The sequence below is a fragment of the Sabethes cyaneus genome, chromosome 2 (assembly GCF_943734655.1).
Source record: "Sabethes cyaneus chromosome 2, idSabCyanKW18_F2, whole genome shotgun sequence".
NCBI lineage: Eukaryota > Metazoa > Arthropoda > Insecta > Diptera > Culicidae > Sabethes > Sabethes cyaneus.
The window spans coordinates 174,870,506-174,887,002 of record NC_071354.1 but is presented as its reverse complement, the minus strand read 5'-3'; the positions used below and the strand labels follow the sequence as shown (position 1 = coordinate 174,887,002).

At 37.4% G+C, this 16,497-nt stretch overlaps 1 protein-coding gene across 4 annotated transcripts in view; it reads left to right on the top strand.

Annotated features, from left to right (window-relative positions):
• LOC128738130 (potassium voltage-gated channel subfamily KQT member 1) overlaps positions 1 to 16,497 on the top strand; it is a 371,495-nt gene that overhangs the window by 212,801 nt on the left and 142,197 nt on the right. For all 4 annotated transcript variants that reach the window (XM_053833006.1, XM_053833003.1, XM_053833004.1 and 1 more), the window contains exons 3-7: positions 3,086 to 3,220; positions 5,345 to 5,427; positions 5,538 to 5,713; positions 12,934 to 13,062; positions 13,338 to 13,448. In XM_053833006.1, coding sequence (XP_053688981.1) covers positions 3,086 to 3,220; positions 5,345 to 5,427; positions 5,538 to 5,713; positions 12,934 to 13,062; positions 13,338 to 13,448 — 634 coding nt within the window. The remainder of the gene's footprint in view (positions 1 to 3,085; positions 3,221 to 5,344; positions 5,428 to 5,537; positions 5,714 to 12,933; positions 13,063 to 13,337; positions 13,449 to 16,497) is intronic.

Genomic DNA, 16,497 nt, shown 5'->3' with positions numbered 1-16,497 from the left:
AGTGGGGAGGGGTCCTAATTCACCATAGAAAATTTTCTTGCTCTCGAAAACCTTCACATGCCAAATTTGGTTGCATTTGCTTGATTAGTTCTCGAGTTATGAGGAAATTTGTATGGAAGTCCCCCCTCTTAAAGGGGAGAGGAGTTATAATTCCTCTTATAAAGAGGGGAGGGGTCTCAATTCACCATAGAATAAATTCTTGTCACCAAAAAAAACACCCACATGCCAAATGTTGTTCTATTTGCTTGATTAGTTCTCGAGTTAGGAGGAAATTTGTATTTCATTTGTACAGGAGCCCCCCCTCTTAGAGTGGGGAGGGGTCCTAATTCACCGTAGAAAATTTTCTTGCCCTCGAAAACCTTCACATGCCAAAGTTGGTTCCATTTGCTTGATTAGTTCTCGAGTTATGAGGAAATTTGTATGGAAGCCCCCCCTCTTAAAGGGGAGAGGAGTTACAATTCCCCTTATAAAGAGGGAGGGGTCTCAATTTACCATAGAATAAATTCTTGTCACCGAAAACTCCCACATGCCAAATTTGGTTCTATTTGCTTGATTAGTTCTCGAGTTATGAGGAAATTTGTATTTCATTTGTATAGGAGCCCCCCCTCCTAAAGTGGGGAGAGGTTCTTATTCATCATAGAAAACATTCTTGCCTCCAAAAACACCTACATGCCAAATTTGGTTCCATTTGCTGGATTAGCTCTCGAGTTATAAGGAAATTTGTATTTCGTTTGTATAGGAGCCCCCCCCCCCTCTTAAAGTGAGGAGGGGTCCTAATTCAACATAGAAAATTTTCTTGCCCTCGAAAACCTTCACATGCCAAATTTGGTTCCATTTGCTTGATTAGTTCTTGAGTTATGAGGAAATTTGTATGGAAACCCCCCCTCTTAAAGGGGAGAGGAGTTATAATTCCCCTTATAAAGAGGGGAGGGGTCGCAAATTACCCTAGAATAAATTCTTGTCACCGAAAACACCCACATGCCAAAATTGGTTCTATTTGCTTGATTAGTTCTCGAGTTATGCAGAAATTTGTGTTTCATTTGTATGGGAGCCCCCCCTCTTAGTGGGGGGAGGGGTCTCTAACCATCACTAAAACCTTTCCTGGCCCCAAAAACCTCTACATGCAAATTTTCACGCCGATTGGTTCAGTAGTTTTTGATTCTATAAGGAACACAGGACAGACAGACAGACAGACAGACAGACAGACAGACAGACAGAAATCCTTCTTTATAGGTATAGATAGATATACACATGAAAATGCTAGCTGGGGTTTGTTTTCACCTAAGCTGGGGGACTCGCGGATCGAACCAAACTATAATGGAAGTCAGTTATCTAAAGTAGATCTAACGGCCGAATCACAAACGGCCGAAACACAAATGGCCGAATGTCAAAAAAAAATATTCGCGACCTTCGACCTGCTCAAATGTTGGATATATACTGTCCTTAGTCACTACCGCTCGTTCGGATTCAACTAAGGGATAGCACCTACCAGTCAGTAATCCTTGGAAATTTAATGCATCTACTATAAATAGAGGTGATTTCTGCGGGGGGTATTATTCAAGAAAATAGTTTTTGGGGAGTTGCAGCCACGTAGGGGTTCGGTTTTTCGTATTTCGGTCTTTTGTGATTCAACCAGATAGGGCTTTGGCCTTTCGTGATTCGAACAAATACAATTTTGGCCCTCTGTAAAAATTGTTGAAATTCGGCCGTTTGAATTTTGGCCGTTCGATGGCAGCCCGGTGAGTCGAAGGCTAGAGAAAACTAACAAAAGTCAGTCCTAGAAAATAGGAAACGGCGCTTCCGATTGCGAATCACCAGCAATACTCAAGGTATGCGGTCGTCTCGCCCTGAATCATGCATGAAAAGTCATAAAGTATGGAATGCTTTTACAGAATTATGCTAAATGTTTCTCTGCCAAATGGTCCCTAATGTTTATACCAATGTTTTTATGAGAAGTGACGTTATGACAAACGACGTTATGCCAAAGGAATTTATGTTAAATGGACGGACGCGGTCCTTATTGTGTTGTGACTTGTGACAGAGCGATGATTGGCTCAAGTACATATTCATAAGAAATGTCAATTATGCCTATCGTCCATTATTCTTATCGTACACTATGCTTAACGTCCATTATGCCTATCATCCTTTATTCCTATCGTACACTATGCTTAACCCCCATAATGCCCAATGTTCGTATGCCTAAATTCCTTAGGCTTACACTAGAAAAAATCGGTACGTAAAATTTACTTCAAAACATAGGTAATTCTCATCCACTGCACTTTTCATGTTCATGAGAATTATTGGTAGCTTGCACTCATACTATCCAATTTACGTGCCATCCCAGTAAATTTTATTAACTTTTCCTATTAACCAGTAACTGAAGTTCATGTAAATTCTCGGGTACTTTTTCATTTCGACGTATCTGCAAATGAGAGATTCTCTTCGTGTCTCCTCTCTCCCGCTGTTTACGGCGATACTAATGCATTTTGACACATCAGCTTTGCATAAATCGGTTGCCGGAGACACTAAGCTAGCCAAATGTTTTGATGAAAATTTTCTTTTCAATGCATTAGTTTCGCCGTAAAAAGCGGAAGAGGGGAGACACGAAGAGAATCTCTCATTTGCAGATACGTCGAAATGAAAAAGTACCCGAGTATTGCTGTATCGAAGTTTACATGATTTTTCTCTTGGATGGGACGTGTCGATTTTTTAGAGAGTAACGTTCTGTATGCTAATTTGATTGAGAACTACGTACCACGTTTATTTATAGTTCAACAATAACTTTTTCATATCCAGTAGATATAATATGAGTTGAAATATGCAGTTTTAAATGCGTGGAATGTGTCAACTGTAAATAAACTACGACAAGCTTGAGTTCAACTCAACAATGTATGGTTCCCTATTGACACTGTCAAATCGACTAAAGATGTCAACTCAGCTAATAGACTACTAAATAATCTCTTCCTGTGGACCAACAAGTATGTTTGCTGATTACCTTGCCCTCGAAGGCAGAATTAGCTCCCGATAAAGAAAGAATAACAATAAACTAATGTCTAACGTTCGTTCTCTTTGTGTCTATTTCCAGATTCTTCATGGTGTTCACATGTTTGGCCTTAAGTGTCTTCTCAACTATTCAGGAATACGAGCTACAAGCAATCGCCATCTTATTCGTCATGGAAATCGTCGTAGTTGTATGGTTTTCGATCGAGTTCTTCCTACGGTAAGTTATTGCAAATTAACCATTCTATGTATGTGTGAAACGTTTACAACCCATTCTATGCCTCATTGACGATGGGAGTCAGAACCGGCTGCCAGGCGCTGGCTGGCTGGCTAGGAATGGTTCCGAGAACTGCCGACGTATGTTTGTAATTGAGCCTGTAAATTATGACTGTTGATATTTGTTGCTTCGCTGTCCCGTCCGCGCCGTGATGGATGGTTCATAATTTGCCGTCTGATCAATAAATTTTATGAACAGAGGACACGGCAATTATTGACCGGTCGACAGCTGCCCCAGGGGGAACGCTGAACTAGATTGATAACCTGTTGTTGGACGAACATGTAGGCGTCGAGCCTATACGTGTACGTGAGAGCACACCGGAACAAGGACGCTATCATTCAATCATTGATTTTAGCTATGTTTGCAATTTTGAATGGCCTGGTCTTTGGTGGACGTGTGTGCTTTTGGTTTCACAGCGAACGTTAAACATTTGTTTCAAAGCTATAAACTGTATTGAATTGACTGAAAATAAGCTCACAAATTCCGATAATCATCTTTTTAAGCATGACATTTTCCCACTTTCAGTTTTCTCTCGATTTTCATATCAGTGTCGAACCTATTTAAACACATTTTTGTGGTTTTCTGTGAGAAAACTAGAAAAAGATCCATTTAATATTAACTAAAAAGATAAACGTGTTTTATTACACATTCTTTAACGGAGTCACTGCAATAATGCTGACTGCACAGTATTTTATTTCATCAAACCGTGCTATATTTTGGGTGTACGTTCAGTAAAGCCCACTAATAACCAATTTGTGAACACTAAATAATTCACATTACCCAAACGAGTTCATCAGTGGTGCAGGCTTTGTTTACCTTCTACGGTCGATAACTGCTTCCGTCCATTGATTGACGTTGTCCTTGCAGCCAGCCGGGCCATTTGGTGGCATGTCCGTCAAATCGTTGTTTACCCCGACGGTTTGTCGGCCAACAACATAAACCGTCCCAGAGAATGAACTTTTACGAGACCTTTCCGACCGGAATGGTTGGTTTCTGCCACGTGTCCAGGAATGGGCTGTTCGTTAACGGAATTTCTTATGGACACTAGTCATGCAAGACTTTTATTAATTCGAATGCCACGGACTTTCTATCGAAGCAAAGACAGTCAAACAAAAAGCTGTTGACTTATTAGCAAATTCATGAGTTTTTATTGTGATTTAGAAAAGGTTCCTTAACTAGTTACGTTCGCTGTCGAATGAATTGGTGGTTTGAGGTAATATGCACAGTTGCCTCAAACTTAATTTTTTTCCCGTATATGACTGGCATAAAAACCGTAATATTGCACTCAAATGTTCATTGCACCATAAAAAATCTTATCTTCAGCTTCAAAAGTGATTTCTTTGTTGTCATACTATCTGAAAACATGAAGGCTCTAGCCATTTAAATGCTGAACTCCGTTTTTTTTCTGCAATCCGAGCACCACGACAGCTGCTCATAAAATGGTACGATGCAGATTTTCTTACAATATTGCATGAATAAGAAAATCGATGACGAACCTCGTGGGAACGAAGGCATTCTCGTACAAATACAATGCAAGACTACTACGCTGACTGGACGAAGTGGGGCATCGCAGTACTAGATATCCTTTGTGAACCAACTAGATTGAGTTTATATCCCCTACAATGGTCACTTCAAGTCGGTTTATTAAAATGCGGGGATATGTGATGCAATCAGGATTGATTCTATGACTAATATCGACGACCTAAGACGCTTAGCTGCAGTTGTATTCAAAATAAAATGCAATTCTAGAATCACCATTCTAGAAACATGCGAAATTTTATCTTTGCAGTTGTTTATTTCCACGTACATAACATTTACTATATTTAGTCGATAACAATACGGTTCCAATTACAGAAAACAAATGCATTCCATGAATAACAGATAATGTATTACGCTTTCTAGAGTAATTGAATTGCTCTTTCATTCACTAATTATAGAATGAACAAATCATTTTGTTCGATTGCCGTCAATTAAATAAACAATGAGATGAGAAATGTCACTCCACTATTATTAAATCGCAATAATATCAATTAGTTTCAAATAACTATCTTCCCCCATTCGTTCCAGATTATGGTCATCAGGATGTCGCTCACGATACCAAGGAGCCGTCGGGAGGCTGAAATTTTTGAAACGGCCTTTTTGTATTATAGGTACGTGCCTGACTGAGTTGCACACTTTTTTTTATCGTTATCCGTTGCCATCTTTTTTTATTGACGATATTCACCGTTTCCTCCCTTGCGACACCTCCTCTCACCCACAGATGTAGTGACGATAGTTGCCTCGATAGCGATACTTGTGATGCGATCGTCTGGCCAGGTCTTTGCGGCGAGTGCATTGCGTGGCCTGCGATTCTTTCAAATCCTTCGGATGGTGCGAATGGACCGTCGTGGTGGCACGTGGAAACTACTAGGGAGCGTCGTTTATGCTCATAGACAAGTAAGTATGCGGAGTAACTTTCATCCAAACAAGTTCAGGGAAGTCAACACTTTAAAAAGTACTACAAATGGTTCATTATAAAAACTTTACGTTGAATTGGTTATTCCATCCAATCGATTTAAAATAAGTCTTTACTGCATCGGCACTTCGGCATCAACTTTCATCTGTCGGTCCTCCCAGCCAAAGTGTTGTATTTCGTTGTCCCTCGTTATCATCGTTTATTGTCAAGTTTTTCGAGAGCATCGAAAAGAACAGCAAAGAAACAAAGTTGTCAAATTCCCTGCGCCTTTTTCTAGGCTGCTCATCAAAAGACGCTATTGATTTTCCTTTCTGCACGCTTTGATGGAAAAGCATTATGTTCTCTGTTTGAAAGTGGAAAATCGAAAAAGTCATCACATTACACACGCCGCTGTGCACTCTGGTTCGTAATAGCAGCAGATAGCAGCAGACAGCACGCAATCTATGCCTTTCCGCGGTTTGTCCTTTCCCCACTCGCATATAGAAGAATTAGGGACGGGGTGTGGATCGAATCAAGTGTAAGGGTATTTCTCAATTTACAGGCATTGAATCGACAAAATTTGCTCCCCCATAAATATGTATCTTCTTTCGTAAATATATATAGGTCGATGAGGAACCGGTTTTTACCTCAAAACGAATCACCGCAATCGATTTCAGTTAAATCGAATGAACATTCGTTTCGCGAGCAACGCAGCTTTCATGATAAGTACTTGAACGGAAACATCACTCAGGATGCTGTCATCTTTTTATTTAGATAGGATCAATCACTGGATTTGTGGCAGCGGGAAAGATGCCATATAATTTGTGAAATCTTGTTTGGAATTTCAATTCAATTCACAGCGTGACGGTTTAAAGAATGGGCAAGAAAGGATTTATTTCTTGTGTGCTTCGTGACACAAATTTATCATACATTTCTTTTGTTTGTTGCTTGATGCAATCCTGGACTGAGAATCATAAATTAACTGGATCAGATTAACCATTGTTGAGGTTCTTCTTTTCCTGTATAATGAGATTAAAATGAGACTTGCTTGTTTATCAGGGACCTTCTTAGGATAAAATACAGTCGGAATTAAATTTCGAATCAACTGACTTTCTGCGGTTAAAGGAATAAGGAAAAACCAGTTTGTCCTCTGGTGCTGAAAAGGATATGACATCTGAGGAAACAACTTTTGGGGTGAAACATTTTGCAGTTATGAAAAAATGTAAAGACTCCTGATAATCGATTTCGTCCTGTAGTAGTCTACTATATCTGATGATATCAGAAGAGATCGGACCATTAAAGGGGCATAGTACTTTGTACACCATATTTTTGCCTTATTTCAAATATTTTTTTCTCGATAACGCGAAAAGCGAATCGATTTGGGTGTTTTGCATTCTGACCATTGCATTTTATACTAATATTTACTATTTTGTTTTCATATGTGAACCTCTTCCCCTCTCCCCTACGGCTCTTTGAACATGATCATTCGAAAAAAAATATGATTTGCGGTGCCATGGAGTGGCGCTCGGTGGCTTAGCCGAAATGAAAAATTTCAAAAGGATATGAAAGTACATTAAATTACCTTGTCTTTGGCCCATCCTTTTTTTAATTCGAACGCACAACAAAATGGCGGTCATTCAAACATAAAAGTTCGTTTTTTGGACGAAAGATTGACTTTAAACGTTTCTAAAAAATACATAAATAGCAATATCGAAAAAAGAATGGGTCAAAGACAAGATAATTTTATTAGCTTTTAAACAAAAAACCTGATTTAATCCACCTAGTGGTGAACGGAAACTTTGTTATACGATCTTACTTGCTATTTGAGATAGAAATCGACACGTTTGGCTTACATGAAATTTTTGGAAATTGAATAAGTTTACAAAATTTGAACCAAATAGAAGCACTTATAAATTTTGATAGTTCCTTTTCTCATGAAATTGCTGAGTAAGTTGTTACTAATGAGGGTAAGTCCAAGTAAAAGTGAGTTGTAAGATGAAATATTATTCTTTAACATATGCATTGCGTAGTAAAGGTCTAGTTTATAAGTTTTTGAACTATGCATAATTTCCTGTAATGCCATTCTATTTGATTCACAACAATAAAGTTTTCTTGAATAAATTTCATCAATTTTTATTAACTTTCGGTTACTCACGCTGTTGTATTTTGTACAACATGTGTAGGTTTTTGAATGCCATATTGTTATAAAGTTACAAATCGTATATTACGTATATACTAACGTATATTCTTCAGTAAACTTGTTATGAGACAATACACAGTAAACAAGGAAACATAGAGGTATACTATGTTCAGCAAAGTTGTGTATTTTTATTATTCATACAACTTTGTAATACATGAAAAAGTCATACAACAATTACAAAAAGAGCTAAAGTAGAAAAACTGATTTTTCAGATTCATATACAATAAATAAGATCTCTTCGTTGAAGAGATAGAAGGTTACTGTCTTCAGCAAAATTTCTTGTAATAATATGCTCTAAAACTTTGCAGAACACATCAATGTGTTATATTGAAACTGAAGGAAAATAATTTTTTTATTTCACTTTTAGGGGGATTAATCAAAATTCAAATTCTACCAGACGATAGAGCTTTCAATTTCAAGAAACTCTTCCAAAGGTTCGATAAACTTAAAACCAAGTTTTCCTAGTCAAAATTCTAGTGCGCACGTTTTCTTTGGTTTTGGGCTATTGTGCGCGCGAGTAACCGTGTTATAAAAGTTGGCGCGAGTGTTCGAGGGTTAATATCTTTTGACCGGTAAAACCAATTCTTATGAAATTTTGCATATATATTCGTAGTGTGAAAACCTCTCGTTTGACATTAAAATAATTGAAATTAGGTTATTTTTCTTGGTTAAAATCATTATAAATTATTGTTAATTTTGGTGTGGTGTATTGAATTACTCATAACTTTCAAACTAAACATCCAATCAAAAAACCATTCAATAGTGATCTATCCGGCTATATTATCTGCCAAATGAAACTAATAGCACGTAAATCGGTTTGGCCATCTCTGAGAAACAGGCGATCATTTGAACCTTGTCAAAACTGGTTTTTTAAGCATAACTTTTAAACCACTTGTTTGTTTTCAATAAAAATTGGCGTGAAATTTAGCAATAGTAAGAGCTTTTATTTGGTACTAAGATCGATGAAATCGGTTATGTGGTTCCGGAGAAAATCGTGTCACGTAATTTTCACATTTTTGCTTATAACTTTTAAACTAAAAGTCAGACCACGAAACCATTTAATAGTGATATACTAGGTAAAAATACCTTTCAAATAAAAGTTATAGCAGACGAATCGGTTCAGCCATCTCCGAGAAATAGGCGATTGAAAATTGAAGCGCACACACATACACACATACACACACACACACACACACACACACACACACACACACAGACATTGCTCATTCGTCGAACCTGATCGATTGGTATATGTGACACGGCCCTCCGGGCCTCAGATCGACTTCATGTTTTTCGACCAATTCCTAAACCTTTGTTATATTGTATAACAAAGGTAAAAAGAATCAAGTGAATTGCTTGAGCCGTTCTTGATATATTTAGGTGCCGGAGTGCGGAGTTGTTATCTATTCTAACAACATGTGACACCCATTGTATCTTTCCAGTTTCCAGATACTGAGTTCGCCGAAGAGCTGTGCCAGTGATTCATCCTTCTCCTCCATACACCGTTCTCACATAACGGGGGACAACTAAAATTTTGGAATTTTTTCGGGACTCCTATACTCAACAACAAACAAGCTCAGAGAGAAATGAGAGTATGTATGTGTTAGCTCTGTGTCTCCTCCTTTTCTCTTTTTGTTGCTTGCTTAAAATGGCGTCGAAACAAGAAGCATTTCGGAAGCGCGTTGTACACTTCTACGAACTGCCACAGAAATCTCGGCAAAAAGTATATGGTTCAACATTTAAAAAGCGAGTATGTTGCAGATTCGACTGTTTACCATATCCTAAAATGCCCAACAACTATTCGCAAGCAAGGTAGTGGAAGACCAGCCAAAATCATGGACACAGAAGGACATCGTTCTCTTTCTCGTGCCTTCAACAATTTAGCCTTTTCGTCAAATCATAATCCGATATGTGAGGATCAGTCAGACTTTTTCAAATGACCTTCAACTGCGGGCGAACGTCCGTGAGAGTTTTTTTTTGTACTTTTATTCATTCGCGCCACACTTTTGCCAGCTCCCGATATATCGCTGATGGGGTTTGCATGTGACCGCTCTAGAATTTCCAGGACAGGATTTTGCACGTTAGTTTTAAACTGCAAAAAAAAGATCGAGCAAAGCTATTTACAAATAAAAAAACACCTGTAAAACTCTTGCATATCCTACTGGGACTACTCCCCGGCGCTCCCGCTATCAACAACAAGAAGAGCCTATTTTCTGAATAATCTAAACACTACTGTGTTACCTGACTCATAACGCACCCCTATTTCCGAAATTCTAATATCTCTCATGTTTTTATTTTTAGAGTAAGCATGTAATTTCTTATGTTATATAGTTCATATTTGTATGCTCTATTCGAATTTATGATCAACTAAACGAAAAACCACAAAGTTTGTGAGTTACGAGACCCTCCCCCGTATATAACGTATATTCGTTATGAGTCAGGTAACACAGTAGCCTTTATTCACCATCATGACAATACTCGACCACATGATGTTATACCCGTCCAAACACTTTCCACACCTTGTCAAATAAAGTGATTGAAAAATTTTACTACACCCGCTATATTTGCCAGACTTAGCGCAATTCGACTGCTATTCATTTCTATGGAGGTAAAATGTAGCCACTGGAGTACACTTTTTGGTACTAATCTTTTGTTTGTTTGACACGCAAACAGTACTGTTATTTATTTATTTCATTCGTCAAATTTTTTTGAATTTCTCTGAATTATGCTAAAAGTGTATAGAAACGCAGTAGGCATATTGTTGTCAGGATAATTTCAGTTCATAGTGTCACTATGACCATGAAGTAATTTGCGGTTTCGTCACTAACGAGAATTACATTAGCTGGGACACGTATATGTAGGAGTGAGAGAAAACCAAATAGTGGAGGAAAGGATACGAGTGTTTGGAATTTGTCGTTGCGGACATTATTCCTACTGCAAACAGCTTCAGCGAGGGCCCCAACTTATGTCAAAAATTTTCGTGCAAATTACTTCATGCTCGTCGCAAATCGATCCTGCAAGCTCGTAAAGAAAAACGTAAGTTGGCCTAATCTCTCTAGGGAAGGAATCAGGAAGTTTTTTTTTACTTTTCTCCTATGTTCTCCAATAGGACACCGCCTCTAGTTTCTGATAATAAATAACAGCAGTTAGCGCAAGTGTTTCATCATGCGCCATGCGTGAGAGTATGCTTAAAACTATCAATGTTTCCCTGTTGAATACAACAGATGTCGTTACTTCGTAACGCATATTGTACATTTCGGAAACAGCTGCATTTTGCGCGACAATGAATTTACTCAACAGAACAACCTTACTCTCTCATGCATCTCAGTTTCTTTTGTGGTTATCGTTAACGTTTGGCACCTGAACCAATAAATAGTTGGTAAACATTGTTTTTATTTATTGCGTTCATGTTGCGAAATTTAATTTTTCCGAATTGGAATGTCGCAAACATATTCAGCTCTTGGCTGATTAGTGATTGCTTTTCAGGCAGGTAAACATAGATAAGTGAGAAATTTTGATTTTACTACCACTAGAAAAGCACCATCTCTTGAAAAGCAACGGTTCATATGGTGTCCTATAAACTACCTTATATGCAAATTAGCAATCTCAAACCCGTTTGAGGATGCGAAGTGAGATCATTAAACTGTCATCAACAGTACCAAAGCGTTTTCTTCAAAGCATATTTTTCATAAATATTTCAATATGGTCTATAATTAAATTACCAGTTTATGACACTGGATGCGATTGAACCTGTTTCGCATCTAGTCAAAACGCACATAGAACGAAAGCATATGCCTCATTATTCATTTAAAGCAACCTGACTAAACGGCTCTGTTAATTTACACTGCACAATTTATTAGATTGTCGACAAATTGCGGTTAAAACATTGTCCCGCACTGTCACAGTTAGCTCGATCATACTGCAAATCAGTTGTGTCACACTTTCATAAACCAATCCAGTGTCCTTCTTACCTGAAATATTGCTTCATAAATCAAAGGCTGTGGCACTACTTTCCGTTCGGTCGTCGATATTTTATTCATGCTAGAACTAAATCAACTTGATCATTTATTATTCTTTGATCCTGGAATTTGTTTAGGTAATAAATGAATTGACAAGTTGCTCATCTCATGTTCGTAATGCAAAACTTTTCAACGAAACTCTCCTGCAGTTCCGGGTATCGCGGGATTGATTTTGAAACTGATACCATAATTACCGACCATCACGACCGGTAATTATTCTTAAACGAACCTATTCATTATGCATAGCAAAAAAAGAAGTGTAATTAATCATTGCATCCACATCAGCGCGGTCTAACCGCGGTTGTGTGTATGTGTGGTTCATCGAAAAATGGCCCTTCGTTATCACTTTAGCTGACGATGACGGAGGCGGTCTTACGGCTAGACTAGTTGACTTCTGGCGAAGGATCTGCACTCGTCGCCTCAAGGAGTGAATAATCACGCTAATTAAAAGGAACTTCATTGATACGACTAAACGAAAAAGCCGTCAGATGGTAATTTAGATAATGAGATTGTGCCGTTTATTTTTCACTTATTTCGCTAGCAGCTGACTGTATTGTACATTAACGCCCCTGGTTTTCGCTGACTTGAGTATTTCTGGTGCAGTGAGAAACGTTGCAGCAGCGTTTCGTTTAAGGCAACAATAACGACAGCAATAAAATCAAGATGCACAGTGAGCATACTAATGTGATATAAAACCCGGTTTTTAATGCAGACTATAAACCTATTTCAAGAATTGAAATTTCTCCTATTTCCTATGGTTAAAAAAATAGCATCGTTCGGAAATTGAAACTGTTAATAAAGTGATTCAGAAATCTAATTTTCGACTACGGAAATAACATGTCTTTATTAGAATTTGGCAATCGGGACCGACAAGCTAACAGAAAAGCCATAGAATCATTGGATGGATTTAGCTAATCAAAGTTGTTTTTTTATGAAATTGCAAACAACATTTGTATGCCTTCGAAATGCTTCATCGTCACTTTTTGTACTTTTCTCATTCCAGGAACTAATTACAACGTTGTACATAGGATTCCTGGGCCTTATTTTTGCCTCGTTTTTAGTGTATTTAATGGAGAAGGACGTGGAAGGAACCAAATTCAATAACTTTGCTCAAGCCTTGTGGTGGGGTGTGGTGAGTATATTTTAGCAAGCTTTGTAAATTGTACTCAAAGCTCGCATTCGACTGCAAATCAAACACTGCTTTTAATTTATTTAGAATCACTGAATAAGCGGATTATAAATTTACTTTGCCAATATTTTTTTTACTTTCTTTTTTCATGCTCTTTCCATTCCCAACCCCATGATTGCCCGGGAAAAATACCAAATACCTACAATGTAAACCATGTAAACATTCGACCGAAAAAAATCACACACTCACGGTAATACGACCTCCCTGTCTACGTGCAGATAACGCTATGTACGGTCGGATATGGTGATATGGTTCCGGATACGTGGCAAGGGAAAATTATAGCATCGTTTTGCGCCTTACTCGGAATCTCCTTCTTCGCCCTGCCGGCGGTAAGTGATTATTACTTAGTTTAATTAGTTTTATTAAGTTACGAACCAGTACGTTGTGGGTATAACTACTGTAATGGAGGTCACTTACTTATCAGAGTGGAATGTTTACCTCTAAAACGGAAGTTATTTGTTATACTTAATGGGTATAATGGGGGTCTGCTTACTCGCATTTAATTCCATTCCATTTCTCTCATATATTAACGACTTCTAACAATAGTGGCATGACAAGAATTATTGCTCTATTTGTTGTATGCAAAACTGACTAAAACTTACTTCTAGTGAAGATAAATCACAGTACTGTTTCTGTGAAAAATTATAGAATACGTGTCCCACTTTCTGTTTGAAACTTGTTATATGTCAAAAAAAAGTTGAGCTGAAATAAGATCAAAACTAGGACACACACTGATAAACGCAAATGTAAATTTTAAATACAGCCAAACGAAATTGACTCAATATTTAACGAAAATTAAATTAAAAAAAACATTTATATTCATTAAAATCACTACAGAAACAGAACTGAGTTTTAAGCAAAATTGGCAAACACCATGTCGAAAAAACAATCCAGACATTGTTGAATGATTTGGTCATTACAGCAGCGTCTGTCTGGGCCGATTCGTAGCGAGTGGTTTAATAAGAAATGATGTATCCCCCAAGCTTGCTCAAAGGGAAACCGGGACGGGACAAAAAGTACATGGACATGCTTCTTACTTCTTACTGCTTACTTCTTACTTCTTACTTCTTACTTCTTACTTCTTACTTCTTACTTCTTACTTCTTACTTCTTACTTCTTACTTCTTACTTCTTACTTCTTACTTCTTACTTCTTACTTCTTACTTCTTACTTCTTACTTCTTACTTCTTACTTCTTACTTCTTACTTCTTACTTCTTACTTCTTACTTCTTACTTCTTACTTCTTACTTCTTACTTCTTACTTCTTACTTCTTACTTCTTACTTCTTACTTCTTACTTCTTACTTCTTACTTCTTACTTCTTACTTCTTACTTCTTACTTCTTACTTCTTACTTCTTACTTCTTACTTCTTACTTCTTACTTCTTACTTCTTACTTCTTACTTCTTACTTCTTACTTCTTACTTCTTACTTCTTACTTCTTACTTCTTACTTCTTACTTCTTACTTCTTACTTCTTACTTCTTACTTCTTACTTCTTACTTCTTACTTCTTACTTCTTACTTCTTACTTCTTACTTCTTACTTCTTACTTCTTACTTCTTACTTCTTACTTCTTACTTCTTACTTCTTACTTCTTACTTCTTACTTCTTACTTCTTACTTCTTACTTCTTACTTCTTACTTCTTACTTCTTACTTCTTACTTCTTACTTCTTACTTCTTACTTCTTACTTCTTACTTCTTACTTCTTACTTCTTACTTCTTACTTCTTACTTCTTACTTCTTACTTCTTACTTCTTACTTCTTACTTCTTACTTCTTACTTCTTACTTCTTACTTCTTACTTCTTACTTCTTACTTCTTACTTCTTACTTCTTACTTCTTACTTCTTACTTCTTACTTCTTACTTCTTACTTCTTACTTCTTACTTCTTACTTCTTACTTCTTACTTCTTACTTCTTACTTCTTACTTCTTACTTCTTACTTCTTACTTCTTACTTCTTACTTCTTACTTCTTACTTCTTACTTCTTACTTCTTACTTCTTACTTCTTACTTCTTACTTCTTACTTCTTACTTCTTACTTCTTACTTCTTACTTCTTACTTCTTACTTCTTACTTCTTACTTCTTACTTCTTACTTCTTACTTCTTACTTCTTACTTCTTACTTCTTACTTCTTACTTCTTACTTCTTACTTCTTACTTCTTACTTCTAATTTCTTATTCCTTCTTAAATTTTCTTATTGCTTCTTATTTCTTATTCTCTTACTTCTCACTTGTCATCTCTGACTTCTCATCTCTGATTTCTCATCTCTAACTTCTCAACTCTGACTTTTCATCTCTTACATCTGACCTCTGACTTCTCATCTCTGACTTCTCATCTCTGACTTCTCATCTCTGACTTCTCATCCCTAACTTCTCATCTTTGACTTCTCATCTCTGAATTCTCATCTGTGACTTCTCATATGTAACTTCTTATCTATGACTGCTCCTCTCTGACTCCGCTACTTCGACTCCTCATCTCTAACTTCTCATCTCTGACGTCATCTCGTCATCTCTGACGAATCGTAGAAATAGGCGGAAGAAGGGTGTGCAACTTTTGGGAGATTTCAGCGGAACAGCTGGTTTAATATCGAATGACGGAGAGTTATAGATGAGAAAACCCTGGCCAGGAATGAAATGCTTACCGTTGCAGCTTTGCGCCTGAACAGAGAGAAACAAATGTATGCTAGAGGCTCGCCAGCACAGTAAACAGTGTTGCAAGGAACAACGCATGGAGGTTTTGCATAATATTCAACAGCGTCGGAAGCAGACGTTTTCGCAGTGTGTCTCCAGTAGTACGAAACGATCCACAGGATATTCAAAATGAATATCTGGAACAATGAAGGTTTGAACGGTTTCATTTTCCCTATCTACAAGAATGATCATCATCTCACTCAGGAACTATCGATTACATTACTGAATTCAGTATATAAAATACTCTTCCGTATTTTGTTCTTTAGATTGACCACGTTATTGGAGTCTTTTGTAGGCGAAAACCAAACTGGTTTTCGGATGGGTCACTTTACGACGATCAAAAGTTCATCTTGCAATAGATCCTAGATAATTTTTAAAAGTACAACTTGAAGTCTTAACGTCTGTTTATAGGTTTCAAAACGGTGTACGATTCAGTCAATCGAATCGAGCTGTAGTTATTATTTGAGCTCGAAAAAATTTACAGCCTTGCATGCAACCGAATATAAAACGCATTCAGTGCATACAGTTTTACTTCTGGTAGTATTCTTTTATCTGTCAGCCCATGGACATGACCAGGGCTTCGACCGATCCTTTTTTTCTACCGCAGTCACACCAACGCGCATTCAAGTTCACACCGTCCGTTTAGAGGTGGAATACGAACGCTATGCATAACACAACTGGCAGTTTG